A 14,484-nucleotide genomic window follows, 5' to 3' on the forward strand; every position below is an offset into this window, starting at 1 on the left:
TGGTGATAGCATGGATTGGGAAGATAGTGATGAGATAAAGAAAGTGGAGCGATTAATTAGGAAGCAAAATTGATAGGACTTAAATAAGGATTAGGTATAGATGATGAGGAATAGGAAAAGTCTAGATTTCTGTGAGTTAACAACAAAAAAACCAAAAACAAGTGTCATTGTAGTTTTCAGAGAAATGTAGTACGTTCTTTCTCTTGCTCTCCTTCTTCCTTACCCCTTTCCCTTCCTTCCCCTCCCCCTCTCTTCATCTTTCTCAATTTTTCTGACTCTAAATAGTCACTCTTCAAGAAGTGATACCCTTCAGAAGAGATACCCAGAAGTCTGTTGATTAAATATTAGGCAGAGTTGTTCAGAGACTTTTGAGTGAAGACTTCTGATGACCATAGAACATTCATGTGTTATTTTTACATCTTTGCCATTAAATGGCCTTATGACTTAGAGAAAATCTTTTAACCTCCTGTGCTTCAATTTCGTTATTAATTAAAGGAGGAGGATATCTGTCCTATTGACTCAGGTTTTTCTAGGGCTTAAAATGAATTACATATCACCTCTGTAAGTATGAACTCCTGTGATAGCAATTATGCCAATTTTATATTAAAACAAATTACAGCATTTACTTTATGTATTCTGTTGTTTTGCAAATAAATACATAATTTTCTGGACACTTAACATTTTAAGAAGCTGTCATTCTTCCTAGTTTAAAGGTAAAATAAGTGCAATGAGTATATTACCTCATAGGATATTTCTGGTATATGTCTCAAGGCAAGTTTCTTTTATAAATGACCTTGGATAGATACCATGTCTTCATTTACAAAAATGAGGAGTTGGACTGAATTTTTCAAGTTCCTCTTTATATAAATATTTTAACTTTGGGGGGAAAGGGTAACTGGAAAGGAACTAATGCAAAATAAGTGTTTGAGCTACAAAAATATTTTTATATGTAAAATAAGGCAAGGTAAATAAATATACACACATGATGTTCTGTCTGTCAAATGAATATAATTGAATTCTTTTTATTCACAGAGTCTCTCTTCCAGCTTCTTTTGGAAATCACTGTTCGAAGTACTGGAATGAATGACAGCACAGGGCAATCTCTGACAGCACTTTCCTGTGCTTGTCTCTTTAGTCTGGTGGCTTCTTGGGGTGAAACAGGAAGGACACTTCAGGCCATCTCTGCTATCCTCACCAATAATGGCAGCCATGCTTGCCAAACTATTCAGGTATTTCATATTTATAGCTGCTTAGAAAGTTAAAAGATGCTGAATTGAAATTTCATATGGATTTCTTTTAGTAGGAATTCCCTGTTTTTTTTCAGCCTGTTTGATCTGTTTAAGGTTAATATATAAATAAAGTATTATATTTGAACTAAGCTACATGTGTGTTTAACTTTGTTGCATTAAAAGTAATAACATGAAATTTGCAAGAGCTCCAACCTTGAAACTTGTTTTGTGTGAGCACCATAGCCTCATCTTTCTCTGCAGCATCTTTCTCTCTATCCACCCTGACCTCCCCTCTGGCCCTAAATTTCCAAGTATGGAATTTCTCCATAGTTTACAAACATCTTTTCTCTTTTGAAAGAAAAAGCTGATATTGTTCTACTATATTTATGATTGGTTGATAATAGTTTTTTATAAATATATTTGTTTCTGAGCTTCTTCAGCTTTATATATGACATTAAGCTTTTAATGTTTGTGGAATAAACTCATCATCATTGTTAGCAGTGGGAAATATCCTCCTCCTTATATGTAAACTTGATTTACTTCTTTTGGACTGTTCTAGACATTGAAGAAGTAGTTACAGTTTTAAGTGTGTTATGTGCTTTTCTTTGGCCCTGTGAACAACCTCCAAAACAGATAGAAGGGTTATTAGTCCTGTTATTAGCAGACTAAAGATGGCCAAAGAGTATAATGGGTCATTTTTTGTGACTTTACTCATCAGTATTGAACTCTGCTTGTCAAACACGAGCAGTACTTTTAGTTTTATATTATTCTTTTTCCTCTTTCTATCCTGTGTGAAATCCTCTTTCCCTTCTTTATGACCCTTCATTATTTTTAAGTTCCTATGCAGTGGTTTTCAAAATACGTTTTGTTGCTCTGCTTTAGGGTTTGGTGAATTTTGTGTTTAAATATATGCTGAAAATATTAAAATGTTTTTTAAATTTTAATAAAATAAAAACATTGTGATTCCATATACCAAATTTTAAAAGTATAGTGACCATAAATACACGAGCTTATTAGGCGTCCATGTGATATTTGTTTGTATGTATGTGTGTAGACAACCAGAGGATAGGAAGGATATTTAAATTATGAATTGAAATGAGTTAGTCCAGAAGAAAGAGGTATTAGTGTTGGGGGGGGGTGAAGAGAGAAGGTTCTTGGTATCCTTTTTGATATCCATGTGCTGAGGCATGGAGGTAAGAATAAGAGTGGAATGTTGAAGGCTGATAAAAGTTTAGTATACAGAGAGCTGTCAGCAGAGACAAGACTTGAATGCATATCTTCCTGACTGCAATATAACAATCAAGCACTAGGCTGCACAGAATTACTACATTCCCTGAATCAGCAGCTGAAGTTCTCTATAGACTTACATCATTACCACATCCCCAACTCCAACCCAAACATTATAGTAAAGCCTGTTACCTTAACAAGGCTTACAGCAGGAGTCCCCAAACTTTTTACACAGGGGGCCAGTTCACTGTCCCTCAGACCATTGGAGGGCCAGACTAAAAAAACTATGAACAAATCCCTATGCACACTGCACAGATCTTATTTTAAAGTAAAAAAAACAAAACGGGGACAAATACAATATTTAAAATAAAGAACAAGTAAATTTAAATCAACCAACTGACCAGTATTTCAATGGGAACTATGCTCTTCTCACTGACCACGAATGAAAGAGGTGCCCCTTCCGGAAGTGCAGTGGGGGTCGGATAAATGGCCTCAGGGGGCCTCAGGGGGCCACATGTGGCCCGTGGGCCGTAGTTTGGAGACCCCTGGCTTACAGTGTTCATGATTTGGCCCTAATTCCACTTGCCAGCTTCATTTCACAACAAACCTTCCTGACCAGGCTAGGGTGGGGGGGAGAAAAGTTTTCCCTTAGTATGTGTAACTCTGACATCTCAAGTTCTTCTGACATCCAAAAAGACATTAAATGTCTTATTCTAAAAGCTTAAGCTGAGAGTTTAAAGTAGTGTAGGGATAGTAGTACAGCGAGGGGTTTTATTGAAGGAGACTAAAATCTTTCTGGAGGGATGAACTCTAGACTTCAAAGCCTTTCCACAGACAGAATTAATACTGCATCTGAGCTCACAAACAAAATGCACATGGAAAAAAAGGCACCATTATTGAGAGCTAGTATAAACAAATATAGCAGAAAAATTCTGCCAACTCCTCTTTATGTATTAAAAATATTTGATATATAATATGTGCTTATTTATTTAATATGGTTAAAATAATAAAAGTATCAAAAGTATGCTTAAGGAATAAGAAATTAGAAAGTAGTCAGGCAGATTAGAAAAAAAACTAAATTGTACTCCTGGAAATTGAAAACCAAATAATTACAACTAGAAACTTAAAGGATGAGTTAACCAGTGGATAATATAATTGAATATAGAAATAGTGAACGGAAATATAGGGAAGAAGTTATTCAGAGCACAGCACAGAAAGACAAAGAGAGAAACTATACAAGATAAAGGAAACATGGATAAAGAATGAGAAAGTCAAATGTGTCAATACAGTCTCAGTTCCAATAAGGCAATAATGGATTTGTGGAAAGGCAATAATTGAAATAATGGCTGATTTTCCAGAATTGGTGAATGTTATAGAACCCTCAGATTAAGGAAGTACAGTTTATCGGATAAATTCTTTAGGCCCTGCCACATTATTGGGGAGAGAAAATCAATAGGAAAGGAAAAGGGGAATATCTGAAACTTATTGTAGCACCAAGTATCCTTAAAACTTTAGTACCCTGTTGGAAAATATGAGAGAAGTAGCCATGTTGAAGAAACATGTTAATTCTGCTTTCTCCCCAGTCTGCACTAAGATGATAATAAAAGAAGTTTTTAAAAAGTATAAACCTTTAAGAATGGGACACATTTTTTTTTTTTTTTTTTTTTTTCATTTTTCTGAAGCTGGAAACAGGTAGAGACAGCCAGACAGACTCCCGCATGCGCCCGACCGGGATCCACCCGGCACGCCCACCAGGGGCGACGCTCTGCCCACCAGGGGGCGATGCTCTGCCCATCCTGGGCGTCGCCATGTTGCGACCAGAGCCACTCTAGCGCCTGGGGCAGAGGCCACAGAGCCATCCCCAGCGCCCAGGCCATCTTTGCTCCAACGGAGCCTTGGCTGCGGGAGGGGAAGAGAGAGACAGAGAGGGAAAGCGCGGCGGAGGGGTGGAGAAGCAAATGGGCGCTTCTCCTGTGTGCCCTGGCCGGAATCGAACCCGGGTCCTCCGCACGCTAGGCCGACGCTCTACCGCTGAGCCAACCGGCCAGGGCCGGGACACATTTTTAGAAGATAGAAATTAAAGAAAGCTTAAACCTAAGTTCCTCAAGAGGTTCCTGCCCATAGCAAGTATGTAGATTCACCTACAACTCAAGATAGGATTCAGAACTGGAAATAATAGATGCCTAGAAAGTGTTGGCGAGGGAAATGGTTAAAAATTGATAGGAAATCTGTAAGATAAAAGGTAGAGAAACCCAGAGCCCTTCTTCTACCCATCCCAAACCAGGAGGCTGTCCTTCATTCACCCATACCCATAAGTCTTAGGCCCTAAGACATAGGTTTGCCGTCTAAAGAAATTGAGCCAGAGAGGCCAGGGGAAACCTGGCATGTTTGAGACTGGAATTGAGGGACCAGGTTGAAAATGGAAATTAAATGAAAATCTTTTATTGCTGATGAAATTTCTCACTAAGTTTCCAGAACCCTGGCATTGAGGCTTATTGTAGCTTCTAGGAGTGGCAGATTCTACTTTGCACAAAGAGTGAAAAAGACCCACATATGCAGACCTTTGTGGGGTTGGGGAATCCTCCAGTGATACTGCTAAAGTTCATATGATCATTCTGAGGTGAGGTCACTATCTGTCAGACTTTACCACTCACACCAGGCTGCTTATTATTATTAATTTTTTTAGTAGCTTACTCTTAAAAATAGATGTATAGCCATCTATTACTGGGTTAACATGAAAAGAGAGAGATCCCGAAAATCGATAACAATAATATTAAATAGATAATAAGTAATTGATAATAAGAATAAACTAGATGAAAAGAGTATAGAGACGAGAAGAACTCTAAGAAAACTAATAAATATTTTGAAAAGGGGTAAGAAGAAAATTGCTTCCATTGAGCTGTTGTCTATTCTTTTAAAATTTTTATTTAACGATTTTAGAGAAGAAGGGAAAGAGACAGAAACATCAACCAGTTCTTGTATGTGCCCTGTCCAAGGATCGAACCCTCAACCTTTGCTTATCAGAATGATGCTCCAGCAAACAGAGCTATCTGGCCAGGGCAGTTTTCTATTTTTTGAAAAGCTCAGAGAACAAGAAAGCATTCTTGTAAATTGGAAAGAAGATAGAAACAATAAAAAAAATCAGTAGACGGGTTAGAAGATCAGCTTGAAGAGGTCCCCAGAAAATAAAAAAATGAGAGAGAGAGATGTGGAGAGAAAGAAGGGAGGGGGCAGGAACGACAACAGAGGGAAGGATAGAAGAGGGAAGAGAAAGAGAGAGGTGACATAAAATAAAATTAGAAGATCCACCTAGGAAATTCAGTATCTAAAAGGTATTCAAGCAGAGAGAAAGAAATTACCTAAGAAATTTTACAAGGAAAATTCTTGTACCCTAAAGATACGTATTTTCATATTGACAGACTATGTGCTGAGTACCCAACACAATGAATGACAAAAGGCTCACACCAAGGTATAACTTTGCAAATTAGAACACTGGTAATAAAGAGATGGTAAAATTTGCAGAGAGCCAAAGACAAGTTATGTACCAAAATCAAGCAGAATGGTATTTGACTTCTCAAAAGCAACACCGGCATAAAAAAAATAACAGAACAGTGACTTTAAAGTCCTGAGGGAAAATGATGTTTACTATACCTAGCTCAACCATCAGTTATATTGGAGGAAAGGTAATGATGCTTTCCAACATGCTAGATAGTCTAGAAAAAATAGTCTAAAAATAATGTTTGATTCTATTGAGAGGCATATGAGGAACACTTAAAGATGGTTATAGAGAAAACTTAGCATATGCAATAATGGGGCAATTGTTAACTCAAAAAGGAAAATTATAAAAGAAGAGAAATATATGTTATATAATTTGGCTTGGTTCTGAACAATGATTACACAGTCATAATAAAATGACCTCCCAATACTGGTTTAACTAGAAATTATTATATAGCCCAATTTTGAGGATTTGGGAAGGGAGGAGCAGCAGCATCTTTCATAGTAGACAGCAATAGAAATTATCTGGATAGTGTGAACATTTTAACAATAATTAATTCTTCTAATCCATGAGCATAGTAGATCTTTCCATTTGTTGTGTTGTCTTCAATTTCCTTCATCAGTATCTTACAGTTTTCAGATTACAGGTCTTTCACCTCTTTAGTTAAATTTATTTCTAGATATTTTATTCTATTGATGCAATTATAATAATTAATTTTTAAATAAATGATGATGATTAAAAGTATGTTTTATGTTTAGGACATTTAACAATGTATCTTTTTTCTTCTTTTTTTAATAGGTGCCAACAATACTAAATTCACTGCAGAGAAGTGTACAGGCAGTGTTGGTGGGAAAAATTCAAATTCAGGACTGGTTTAGCAATGGCATTAAGAAAGCAGCCTTAATGCACAGGTGGCCATTAAAAGAAATATCTGTTGATGAAGATGATCAATGTCTACTTCAGAATGATGGATTTTTTCTTTATCTGTTATGCAAAGATGGATTATACAAAATAGGCTCTGGATACAGTGGAACAGTTAGGGTAATATGATTTCCTACATTTCTTAATCATTATAGAAGTTATATCTATACTGATAAGTGTTCTGTTTGTTTCTAGCTTTATTTTCAGAGTATCATCTAATTTTGATTTAATAGTATTTCTTTGGAAGTCATTACGGAAACAAATGCATTAAATTTCATTTATCTATATTTTTTATTGGTTATTAATGATGAAACTGTTAATAGACTAACTTTTGTTATTTTACAGGGCCATATATATAATTCTACATCTCGCATCAGGAACAGAAAAGAAAAAAAGTCTTGGTTAGGGTATGCTCAGGTAGGGGAATATCTACAGTAAACAGATTTTTTTCTTATTTTTTTAAAACATGTGGTTTGTACTTGTATATTACTTTTACTTAAATAGAAATGGTATATATATATATATTTTTAATATAATTTAATTTTTTTAATTTTAATTTTTAATGTATTGTGTTGACATAGTTTCAAGTGTACCACTCAATGTAACACCCTCAACCCTCCACATTGTGCCCCTCCATGTCCCATGCAGTCTCTTTTTGTTCTCATTTCACCCCTTTTGTCCCCATCTCCCCACTTCCATCCACCCTTTCTCTCTGGGACTTGCTACCCTGTTGGCTGTATCTATGTGTTATGTATATATAATTTGGCTAATCTCTTCACCTTCTTTGATTTCATCCATTCTCCCCCCTTCCCTCTGACAGCTGTCTATTTTAAACAGATATGGTATATTTTAATAATATATCTGTAACAGTGGCATAGTGTAGTGGAAAGAACATTGGCTTAGAATTCATAAGATACGTAATTTTAGTTCTGGCCCTGCTTCTTACTAGCTATGTGACTTTGGACAACTTGGTTAACTTGAGTCTCTGATGTAGCTGTAAAATGGGAGTAAAAATGTGTTGTGTTGCGCTTCTTGTGTAAGTGAGCCTCTAGATAAGAATCAATGACTGTCTTTATGATTAACAAATCTGAATTGGGAATGTAGCTGTGACCTGAGGCCAAATTAGAGTTCCTTCCAGAAACTTTTTATTCTACATCTAGACCAGTACCTCAGGGAACAGTGTGTGGACTTTCCAGTGGATAGTTGACTGGATGGAGGATCATGCAAAGTATCACCAAAATGAGAAAAGAGCCCGAGTTGCTTTCTTAATGCTGCTATCTTATCACCTGATTAACATGGCCAAATGCGTGTCCACCTCAGATACATTACTTCTCCTCCTATGGAGAGAAGCAAATAAACGATATATAAAGAGGCCAGAAGTGCTTATTTCTATACTATTCCTACCTGAGAGGTGAAGCCAAGTTCCCTTGGGAAAGGACCTAGAATGAAAATGTCCTTTGCACAGCTCACTGTTTGTTGTCAGCAGCAAATAGTAAAAAATATTTTAAAGTATATTAAAAATTAAATTACTGTTATATGAAAAATAATTCTGCTATATCATTTATTGGGGGAATTTGAAGTTAAATTTTTAAATGTCAGTTTCTCAATAATTATCTCTGAAAACTTAACCTGATTTAAAATGTCTCATCAGATTTTTATTTGCCACTAGTATATTTTATCTAAGAAATAATGCTATGGAAAATAATTATTACAAAAATATGTTCAGTAGCATATCAATTTATCTAAAAACTACTACTCTTTTTATTTATTTATTTTATTTTATTTTTTAATTTTTCTGAAATGAGAAGCCAGGAGGCAGAGAGAGAGATTCCCGCATGTGCCCGACCCGAATCCACTTGGCATGCCAATAGGGTGTGATGCTTTGCCCATTTGGGGCGTTACTCCGCTGCAGCTGGAGCCATTCTAGCACCTGAGGTGGAGGCCATGGAGCCATCCTCAGCGACCGGGCCAAGTTTGCTCCAATAGAGTTTTGGTTGTAGGAGGGGAAGAGAGAAATATAGAGAAAGGAGAGGGGGAAGGGTGGAGAAGCAGCTGGGTGCTTCACCTGTTTTTCCTGGCCAGGTATTGAACTTGGGACTTCCACACACTGGGTCGACACTCTTATTACTGAGCCAATCGGCCAGGGCCTACTATTCTGTTTTTAAATATTAACCTAAATATTTCAGTTATTTTTCCTTAAAATATTTGTTAAAGGAACAGAGTACATGTCTATTGTTTACTTAGCAAGCAATATAATAATTTTGAACAAAATGTGGTGTCCAGTGCAGAGTGTCTAATATATGTATCTGAGAATATAACAGGATAATTGATACCCAGTGGTGTGCAGTTTTTCCCTATATTAAAGTTTACCCATGTTCTTATTTTTTAACCTTTAATCTGCTTTAGACATCAATAGTGAAGTCTTGTTGAACCTCAGAAAAACTATAATACAGAGCTGCATTACTACTTTGTCTGCTAAGTTGGTAATGAAAAGGTATTTTAACATGTAATATAGTAAAATGTCTTTGTTGTTTTCAGGGTTATTTATTGTATAGAGATGTGAATAACCACAGCATGACAGCCATAAGAATAAGCCCTGAGACACTGGAACAAGATGGTACCGTAATGTTACCAGGTATGCTAGTGAACACCTCACTTGTTTTTTTCACAGTTGATTTTAAGAGATGTACATGTTAGCCATTTAGGACATATAAAGAATGATTAACAAGGAATAGTGCTTGCTTTCAAATAGGTTAAAAATTCATGACATTTAAGACACTTTATAGTCGATACAAAGTTAATGCATCTGAGGAAAACAAATACCAAGAATAAAGTGTTTTAATATTTAATTTATTTCTTTTTAATTTTTTAAATTTATTTTAGTGAAAGAGGAAGGGGGAGAGAGACAGAGACAGAGACAGGAACATTGGGCTGTTCCTATATGTGCCCTGAGTGGGATTCAAACCAGCAACCTTTGTGCCTTTGGAAGATGCTAAAACAAACTGGATCTCTGACCAGCGTTAATATTTAATTTTAAATTCTTGCCTATTTCAGCATGATGCCCAACACTTACCCCACCAGAACTATTTCAGCTGCTGAATTAGGGGGGCGATGTTATGTTGTTGCTTGGGTTTTCTTCCATAATAAATGGTTTTCAGAGAAAAGATTTCAGGGCAGGCCATGAATTTTTAAGAATTTCATCATATATACTTTTAATAATACTCTGATAAGGTATTTTGGACACAGTTCACATTGCTTTACTTTTGAGGTTTTACTGGTGTATCACCCAAATCACCATGCTGTCTAAATTCTGAGGCAGTAGCTGTTAAATTTTGTGAAATACTGAGCAGTTGTGTAATACATTCTCAATTAGAAGATCTTTGAATTTGCTTATACCTTTAATTCATTTTAAAGGAGTTTGTTTATATTAAAATCTTGAATGCTTAATGTATCTATCAATAATTTTATGGTAAGTGACAGCATTACTTCTGTATATTTGATCATCTAAAAATAAAAGGGGACTACTTCTGAAGATCACATTGAGGAGGAAGCCTGCTTGTTAATTTTTATAACTTCATCAAACATTTATTTGAGCATTGCTATATATACATATATCCAAATTAGTGTAGATGACACTATATTAAGGTAAATACTACATTTTATGTGTGTTTCACAAATAAAACTACTTTGGAAAACTGATGACTTACTGAAGCAATTTTATAACTATCTGTTTTCAGATTTGTGTACAGACTTTGTTTTTCTTATCACAAATTTGTTAAATGGGCCATGACTCTGGTATGAATAATAACAATAGTAGTAACAAAAACTTTAAAATAATAATATGTATCCTACATATATACATACATTAAAAGGAATTATATAGGGTGTGGCAAAAGTAGGTTTGCTGTTGTGAGTCGACAAAACAGAGCTTATTCTTGTATTACTACTTGTTAATTATTGTATTACTTTCTTTCAAACAACTGCAAACCTACTTCTGTTCCGCCCTGTATTTATTGTATAAGTATCATATAAACAAAAAATCAAATTAATTGTAACTTCCCATGTATAAACACTATAACATTGCTGAATGTCCTTCCTGTCTTTTTCCTATGTATATGTGTACATACTTGTAAAAAATTGATCTTATGCTACATATTGCTTTTTTAACCTATCCTTTTTAATCATTATTCTGAATATATTTGCAGGCCACTAAATAGTCTTTCATATTATCATTTTAATGTTAAAAAACATTTCATTTATTAAAATATTGGAATAGAAGTTTCTTCCTGTTTTTTTTTGCAATATAAAATACACTATAATGGACATCCCTCTCACTTGTCTTTGTGCAAGTCATTTTAGGATAGTGTCCTGAAAGAAAAGTCTTAACCTTTGCCCTACAGGTGGATACTAATATAAACAATTTACTTCTGAGAAACACTCATCATTTAATAGAGATAATGACTAAGAAGACCATTTACAAATGGTCTACCTTCAGCTCTTGTCTTTATTCCACCGTCATAAAGAATGACTTGTTACTGTTTTCAGCTTAAATCCCTCTGCATTATTTAACATGTAAAGTGCAACTTTTAGCAATACAAGTGTGTCTGTTTCATAAATATATACCATATTCACTGTGAAGAATGAAGTAAACTTTGGAAGGATAGTCCCATGTTGTGTGTCTTCCAAACTGGCAGATACTGCTTGATATTTTCCTGAAGATGCTGTCTTGTTACATGATGGATATCGAAAGAATAAAGAGAAAATCTTTTTGAAACCACACAGCAGGAAGACTTCCCTCAAGCCTGAAGAAGCCTTTTGTCATTTTTCTGTGTCTTTGACCTGGACTGCAATTTCTTCAATAGCACTTTTTTCCCCCTAGCTAGGGCCACCTCTGCCAATGAAGAACAAGCAGAGTGAATGCCATGTTTAAAAGTGACATAAATCTGCTAATTCCTTGAGCTTCATGATCGAACTCGTCTTCTAGTCTAGTTTATAAATAAGTTATTTTCAACCTAGCACTGATGAACTTAAAATGTACTTTTTCCTATTGTCATTTTAGCCTTTATATGTTAGCATAGCTCTTATATTGTATTCGTATGTCATTTATTCTCCATGTCTGGTGACAGGCTGCCTCAGATCATGAGGGTTTTTGCTATTCTTCTTGCGCCACTTCACTCCTCACCCCTGCGTTTATCTGAATTATAATGAGTTTTTCTTCTTTGCTTTTTAGTTTAAAATCTTACTGCTTAGAGCTTGAGAAGCATCTTTCTTGCGCCTCTTTGTATTCTGTACAGTGGACTAGGAACTCTTTCTTTCGGTTTCTCCTATCTTTGATTACCAAGTCTCTTGGGCTACCAGTGGGCCTTGTCTCCCAGTTTCTATTTCCAGTTTGTGATCACTGAATTCTCTATTTGGTAAGGGTCTGCCTGTGTTTTGCATATTTATAATAAGGAAGTATGCTAGTATGAAGCTCCTGGGCAAAGATATAGAGTAATCCATCCTCTTTGGGTGGGTTTCATTACTGCATTCCAAAACAGAATTTTATGTTTTATTGATTCAGGTGCAAATAGAAACGAAATATTTTTGGTATTGTAATTAATGGAGAGATTCATCCTAGTTCTCTGCAGTTATTTTGGGAATTGTGTGTGCTTCTTTACTTGCTTGCTGAACATTTATTTTCCAAAAAGGATACAGTTTATACTTAGGTGTTGGTTTTGCATTAGTTTTATGTTATTTAGTAGCAATCACTAACACATGTCCCAGTGGTCCTTCTGTAATACTGGTATCCCTTGTTATAATTGCACTTGTGTATTATTTTGATCAAAGTATATAATGCACTGTTCCACAGATACAAACATATTGATAAAATATGGTATTCCAGCCAGAATATATGAATACTTTCAGACAAAAAAATATATACATAAGTATAGACTTGTCTGTGCTATGAAGAATGAACGTATAAAAAAAGTATATCATGCTAACTGCTAGAAATGCTCGGAATAAGCATTAAACTTCTAAGCGGAAACTGTAAAACCAGTTCTGTTTTATAAAGCAAGGGATATCTGTAGTTGAACGCCATAGACTCAAATACAGAAGCTTTAGGTCTGTCTTTATTTTTCTGTTATACTAATGACTGGGATGTATGTCTGAGGAAGAGTGTTGCCTACATCTGCATGTGATTGTATCGAAATTATCATAACCAACATAGTTTGTTCATCGTGATGCATGCTTATGATCAGACTTGAGTACTAATTCATTTTGAAATTAGGTGGGTTCTGAGTTCCTTGATTATGGAAGACATATAAATGTAAACACAAAATATAATAAATATTATTAGTTGAATTATTTAGTCTCTGCTAATTTGTAGTTCTTATTTAAAAAGCAGTCTCCCTTTGAATTTAAGTTTATCCTAATTGCGTGGAGAACTCTCATTCTGACTTCAACAAAGGAGAAAAGTCATTTTGTGAAGTGTTTATTTATATTGTAATAGAATTACTTTTTTTCCCCTTTTGATAGATTGCCACACTGAAGGTCAAAATATCTTATTTACTGATGGAGAATATATTAATCAGATAGCTGCTTCAAGAGATGTAAGTACTCTGAATCAGTAGTAACTGATGTAAATGGAATCTCTTTCTTCTTAATTACTTGGTTTTTGTTTGATGGAATGTAGAGCTTTAAAAGACCAATTCATGCAACATAATACTGTGTATGTTTTATTTGTTTTAGGATGGCTTTGTGGTCAGAATATTTGCCACAAGCACTGAACCTGTACTACAACAAGAATTACAACTTAAACTGGCCAGAAAGTGCTTACATGCCTGTGGTATCTCGCTATTTGATTTGGAAAAGGACTTGCATATTATAAGTAAGAGGTTCAAAAAAGCCTTTATCTCATATTTTAATTTTCAGATTCTTTATTCTTATGAAAACTGACATTATGTTTTCAGCAGCGTAACACATATTAGGAGCTGTTTTACTGTCTATTACTTTAAAGCACACTTAAGGATTAATATGTATAAGTAACTAGGAAATAAATGGCCTTTAAACAGAGTGTGATGATGCTCTGGTTTCTCTTCAGATTGTATAAATCTTTCGCCTTTTAAACAGAGTATGATATATGAATGCATTTTAAGGAAGTGACTAATCTTTCATTTTCATTTTGAGTAAAGTAAAAGAAAATAAACTTACATTTGATAAGAATTAGACACTACTTCTGGACATCATTAGGTTATATGCTCTATCTGTATTCAGTTATTTAAAGTTTGAAAACTTCTGTTGTCAAATGTTACTACAGTGATAAACATAGTTATCTCATTGAAACATTTAATTTTGGTTTGAACATATTTTCAGGAAAACCAATTGAATGATCCCATAGATTGTGAAAATAGGCCTAACAAGCTGATTAATAATCATTCATTTGGATGCAGACATACAGACAAACAGAGCATTTCTCAGATTTACTATACTTGTTCTTGCAGTGTCATAGTAGTCATTAGGACCACAGGTTCCCATGGTCGTCTCAGTTCTGGTTTGCCGTGCTACTGAAGGTGTACGAGTGTCATTTTTTAACTTACAGGATTCTTTGCAAGACCCACCTCTTTTGACTGT

At 35.0% G+C, this 14,484-nt stretch overlaps 1 protein-coding gene across 16 annotated transcripts in view; it reads left to right on the top strand.

The window, feature by feature from the left end:
• MYCBP2 (MYC binding protein 2) overlaps positions 1-14,484 on the top strand; it is a 333,902-nt gene that overhangs the window by 71,052 nt on the left and 248,366 nt on the right. For all 16 annotated transcript variants that reach the window (XM_066236389.1, XM_066236395.1, XM_066236388.1 and 13 more), the window contains exons 5-10: positions 1,033-1,229; positions 6,751-6,993; positions 7,219-7,290; positions 9,412-9,508; positions 13,390-13,463; positions 13,603-13,741. In XM_066236389.1, coding sequence (XP_066092486.1) covers positions 1,033-1,229; positions 6,751-6,993; positions 7,219-7,290; positions 9,412-9,508; positions 13,390-13,463; positions 13,603-13,741 — 822 coding nt within the window. The remainder of the gene's footprint in view (positions 1-1,032; positions 1,230-6,750; positions 6,994-7,218; positions 7,291-9,411; positions 9,509-13,389; positions 13,464-13,602; positions 13,742-14,484) is intronic.

Source organism: Saccopteryx bilineata, chromosome 6 (genome assembly GCF_036850765.1).
Source record: "Saccopteryx bilineata isolate mSacBil1 chromosome 6, mSacBil1_pri_phased_curated, whole genome shotgun sequence".
In the NCBI taxonomy this organism is placed as follows: domain Eukaryota; kingdom Metazoa; phylum Chordata; class Mammalia; order Chiroptera; family Emballonuridae; genus Saccopteryx; species Saccopteryx bilineata.